The sequence below is a fragment of the Cicer arietinum genome, chromosome 3 (genome assembly GCF_000331145.2).
Source record: "Cicer arietinum cultivar CDC Frontier isolate Library 1 chromosome 3, Cicar.CDCFrontier_v2.0, whole genome shotgun sequence".
NCBI lineage: Eukaryota > Viridiplantae > Streptophyta > Magnoliopsida > Fabales > Fabaceae > Cicer > Cicer arietinum.
The window spans coordinates 2,425,991-2,430,793 of NC_021162.2; the positions used below are offsets into that span (position 1 = coordinate 2,425,991).

The following is a 4,803-nucleotide window of genomic DNA, read 5'->3' on the forward strand; positions in this document are numbered from 1 at the left end:
GAATCTTACGAGGAGTACTTGGACTAGAAAATGTGAATGTCCATTTAGATTGAGAGGAAAACGATCAAATGTTGATGATGGATGGTATTTGCATGTAATATGTGGTCTCCATAACCACAAATTGGCCAAAAAACTGATTGATCACTCTTTCTTAGGTCGATTGTCTCAAGATGAGAAAAATGTACTTGGTGATATGACAAAGAACTTGGTAAAACCAAAAAAAAATGAATGGCACTGACGGATCATAACGTTGAAAGTTTGACGACAATAAAAATAAGTTTACAATGTACGTCAAGCATATCGTTAATCACTTGGAGGTAATAGAACAGAAATGTAACATCTTTTGACATTGATGGAACGCGACAAATACATCTATCGATATAGGAAGGTAAAGGGTTCAGATGAGTTGAGGGACATATTTTGGGCCCATCCAGACGCTATCACTCTTGTAAATAATTTTCACATAGTATTATTTATGGATAACACTTACAATACTTGTAGGTATCGAATGCCATTACTTGAGATTATTGGTGTTACATCTACTGAAGTGACATTTTGTGTGGGATTTGCATATCTACAGTCTGAGCGTGCTGATAACTTCATGTGAGCACTACAAATGGTGAAAGAACATATTACAAATGGTGAAGTTGAAGTCATCGTTACTGATAGAGACCTTGCATTGATGAACGCGGTTGAAAATGTTTTTCCAAAAGCAGTGAATTTATTATGCTTGTTTCATATATACAAGAATGTCAAAGCTAAGTGCAAGATGACTGTGTTTCCAAAAAAGAAGCAAGTGCAAATAATGAAGGCATGGGAGACTCTTATTTACAATTATGATGAGACTCAGTACTACATGAAGTTCGCTATCTTTGAAGGAATTTGTAGTAGCTGTTCTATTTTTTATGATTATGTACATGAGCAGTGGTTAATTCCTCACAAGGAAAGGTTTGTTGAGGCGTAGACAAATAGAGTTATGCACTTTGGGAACACCACAACATAAAGGGTTGAATTTGCGCATTGGAGTTTGAAAAGGATATTACAAGATAGTATTGATGATATATGCAGTGTTTGAGAAACCATCAATAGCATGATTGTATTACAACACAATGGATAACTTCACATGGGCACTACAAATGGTGAAAGAACAGATTACAAGTGGTGAAGTTGAAGTCATCGTTACTGATAGAGACCTTGCTTTGATGAACGCAGTTGAAAATGTTTTTCCAAAAGCAGTGAATTTATTATGCTTGTTTCATATATACAAGAATGTCAAAGCTAAGTGCAAGATGACTGTGTTTCCAAAAAAGAAGCAAGTGCAAATAATGGAGGCATGGGAGGCTCTTATTTACAGTTATGATGAGGCTCAGTACTACATGAAGTTGGCTATCTTTGAAGGAATTTGTAGTAGCTGTTCTATTTTTTATGATTATGTACACGAGCAGTGGTTAATTCCTCACAAGGAAAGGTTTGTTGAGGCGTGGACAAATAGAGTTATGCACTTTGGGAACACCACAACACAAAGGGTTGAGTCGGCGCATTGGAGTTTGAAAAGGATATTACAAGATAGTATTGATGATATATGCAGTGTTTGAGAAACCATCAATAGCATGATTGTATTACAACACAATGAGATAATAGCATCATTTGAAAATAGCGTCATTCAAAAGGTGCATCGATATAGTAACAGATTATACGCGAATTTGTGTGGTGTTGTGTCAAAAAATGCAATAGATCACATTGCGGCAGAGTATGACCGCGTAAAGTATGTAGGTATTGATCAGACTGAGTGTCGTTGCACAATTAGGAAAACACATAGTCTACCTTGTGCATGTGAAATAGTCAGGTATAGTATGATCCCACATTCCATTCCATTAGACGCTATTCATGTTTGGTGGAGTAAATTAACTTTTCATGTTGATGCATCGAGTAAACCTTCAGAGTTATCTGTGAAACATGAAATAGATGTCATAGTGAAAAAGTTTGAAGAACTTGATGTACCTGATAAAATTTCACTTAAAGGTAAATTACGAGAGATCGCGTATCCATCGACTACGTCGATGTTTCCACCGGTTGCCAAGGTTAAAACAAAAGGTGCACCAAGAAAAGGCAAACATAAGGTATCAAAAAGAGATAAATCAACCAAGCGTGATCCATCTTGGTGGGAGTATGTGGTTACAAGCGTTCGATGTAGTGGCACAAATGCATGTAGCACTATAGATACCAGTAAAGTAGAAAAGCTCGCACCTCGACCATCAGTCCAAAAGCTCACACCTCGACCATCAGCTAGCAAAGTTCAACAACCAAGAGTTCTCCTCTTCAAAGATTGTTTGCCAGTTGAAATTCATAGATGACATTATTGATGTTGGTGATGATGGTAATTGTGGATATCGTGCAGCTACAGTTTTACTTGGAATGAGTGAGAACTGTTGGGCATTCATCCATCAACAGTGTGTGATAGAGCTTCAAGAGTTCATGTCTCATTACGAGATACTATTTGGTGGAGAAAATTATGTTCGACAACTTATACACAATGTGTATGTTGAGCAAGTTGCTTCGAAGGATAATCGGATGACACTTCCAGAAATGGGATATGTGATTGCTTCGAAGTTTAACTTGGTTGTCGTCGCATTATCACTTAAGCAATCACAAACATATTTTCCACTTCGAAGTCCACCAACAACATCTATGTCAGATCATCGTGTGATTGTTATTGCATTTGTTAAGAACTGTCATTTCGTACAGGTATTAATTGTCATATTAAATTATTATTGATAATTTATTTTATAATTATTATTGATTTATAATTGATAATTGATAATTGATTTATAATTGTTATGTAATTTAACAGGTTTACTTAAAGTCAGATTTCCTTATACCACCAGCAAGTAATTTGTGGAAACAATATTGCAATGAAGAAGCACGACAATGGAAATTTATATACAGGGATCGCATGCAACATTGGTTGTAGATATTTCCAGAAACTATTGGTTGCAGATATTTCCAGAAACTATAAATGAAGTTATTGTAAACTGAATTGTTGACATTTAATATTGTATGATTTCAAATATAATGAAGTTGTTTACTGAGTTCACGTACGTGAACTTCATAAACCTACGTGAACTGAGTTCACGTCAACCTACATGATCTGATTTCACGTACTTGATTTCAGTTCACGTAGCTGAACTACATCATTATACGTGATCTGAGTTCACGTACATCACATAAAAAACTAAACCCTACCATCAAACCCAGAAAACACCATTGATGAAGATTCAAAAACAGCCATTCAAAAATGCAGAGAGTTAAATCCAAAATTCAAAAATGCAGAGAGTTAACCCGAAAACGAAAAAACAACAATTGCTAACTTGATTGAAGATGCTTGAAGTGATTGGAGATGGTGTTGAAGATGATTGAAGATTGCTTACTTGATTGAAGATTATATTGTGTTTAGGGTTGAAAATGATTGAAGATTGCTTACTTAATTCAAGAATGTAGATGATTGAAGATGAAGGTGTTAGGTTAATGAAGATGAAGATGATGAAGTTAGAAATGATGAGTTAATTGAATAAAGAGGGAAGGGTAGTTTGGGTTTACAAAAAAATTGAGGGGTGTGGGAAGTAAATTGAGGAGTGTGGGAAGCAAAAGTGTATATTTATTTATAACTTACGTTATTTTTATCAAAAATAAAAATATAAAAATTATTTTTCATCAATTAATGAAATTTACCATGAAACAAAAATAAGTTGAATCTAAACATGTGTTTTAATTCACTAAATTAATTTTAAACCTATATATGATACAAATAAATTAGAGTTGTTATATAGAAGTAAAAAAATTAAACCAATAAGTAATAATAAAAAATTATTATTCAAGTATTAATAGCATATATTTAATTATTTTTCAATAAATAATTAATACGTATGTATATATATATATATATATATATATATATATATATATATATATCGGTATATAAACAATAAATTAAAATAACACGTGTACGTATATATAGTTTTTATGGCAGTTGTTTTTCGTTAATATTATTTACTAATATTTAATTGTTAATAGCAAAAGAAAATGATAAAGTGTTAATATTCTTTTAATTATTTTTACACTTAATAATCAATAGTGTTAGTTCTTTTTTAAATCAATAGTGTTAATATTTAAATTTAAGTAAAAGAAAAAGATAATGTGTGTGTATACGAACTACCTGATGGTTAAACCATCGGATACAGCTAGTCTGGCACATAATTGGGCTTAGAACTGTTTTTTCTTTTTTCTTTTTTTTTTGGTTTTTAATGTTGTCGCTAAGTGGACTCACTTTGACACACTCTAGTTTTTGTCATTACTAAACTTTAATTTTAAAATAAAAATTAGAGTGTAAAGATGTCACATAATAAAAAATGACATCCCGACTAGGGGTGGGAATAGGCCAGGCTAGGCTTTGAAAGGCATGAGTCTGGCCTACGATGAATTTTTGAGGCCTACAGCCTATGATAGGCTTATTTTTCGGCCTGAGCCTGGCCTACGGCATATCATAGTCTAGCCTGTAAGCCTATTTAAAAGCCTTATTCACATTAAAAATAATTTTTCTAACAAAATAATTTTAAAAAAAATATGAAACAAACACCCTTTAAACCCTAAAAAATGATTTTTTGTTTAAAAGAATAAATTTTTTATTAAAACAAATGCACCCATTATTATCTCTCAAACAAATGTTCTCAAACAAACTCCGATTATTACCTCTCAAACAAATCCTCTCGTGCAACATCATATTTAGTAATAATATATATATATATA

General features: G+C 32.7%; 2 protein-coding genes across 2 annotated transcripts; both read left to right on the forward strand.

Moving 5' to 3' along the window:
* Window positions 1-1,109: 1,109 nt before the first annotated feature.
* LOC140919605 (uncharacterized) lies at window positions 1,110-1,595 on the forward strand. The gene has a single exon (XM_073365974.1). The coding sequence runs from the start codon at window positions 1,110-1,112 to the stop codon at window positions 1,593-1,595; it is 486 nt and encodes a 161-aa protein (XP_073222075.1).
* Window positions 1,596-1,610: 15 nt separating this feature from the next.
* Window positions 1,611-2,971, forward strand: LOC101501140 (uncharacterized). Its single transcript, XM_073365975.1, has 3 exons — window positions 1,611-2,226; window positions 2,351-2,745; window positions 2,852-2,971. Exons 1-3 carry the CDS (start codon window positions 1,611-1,613, stop codon window positions 2,969-2,971), a joined length of 1,131 nt encoding a protein of 376 aa, XP_073222076.1.
* Window positions 2,972-4,803: the final 1,832 nt, after the last annotated feature.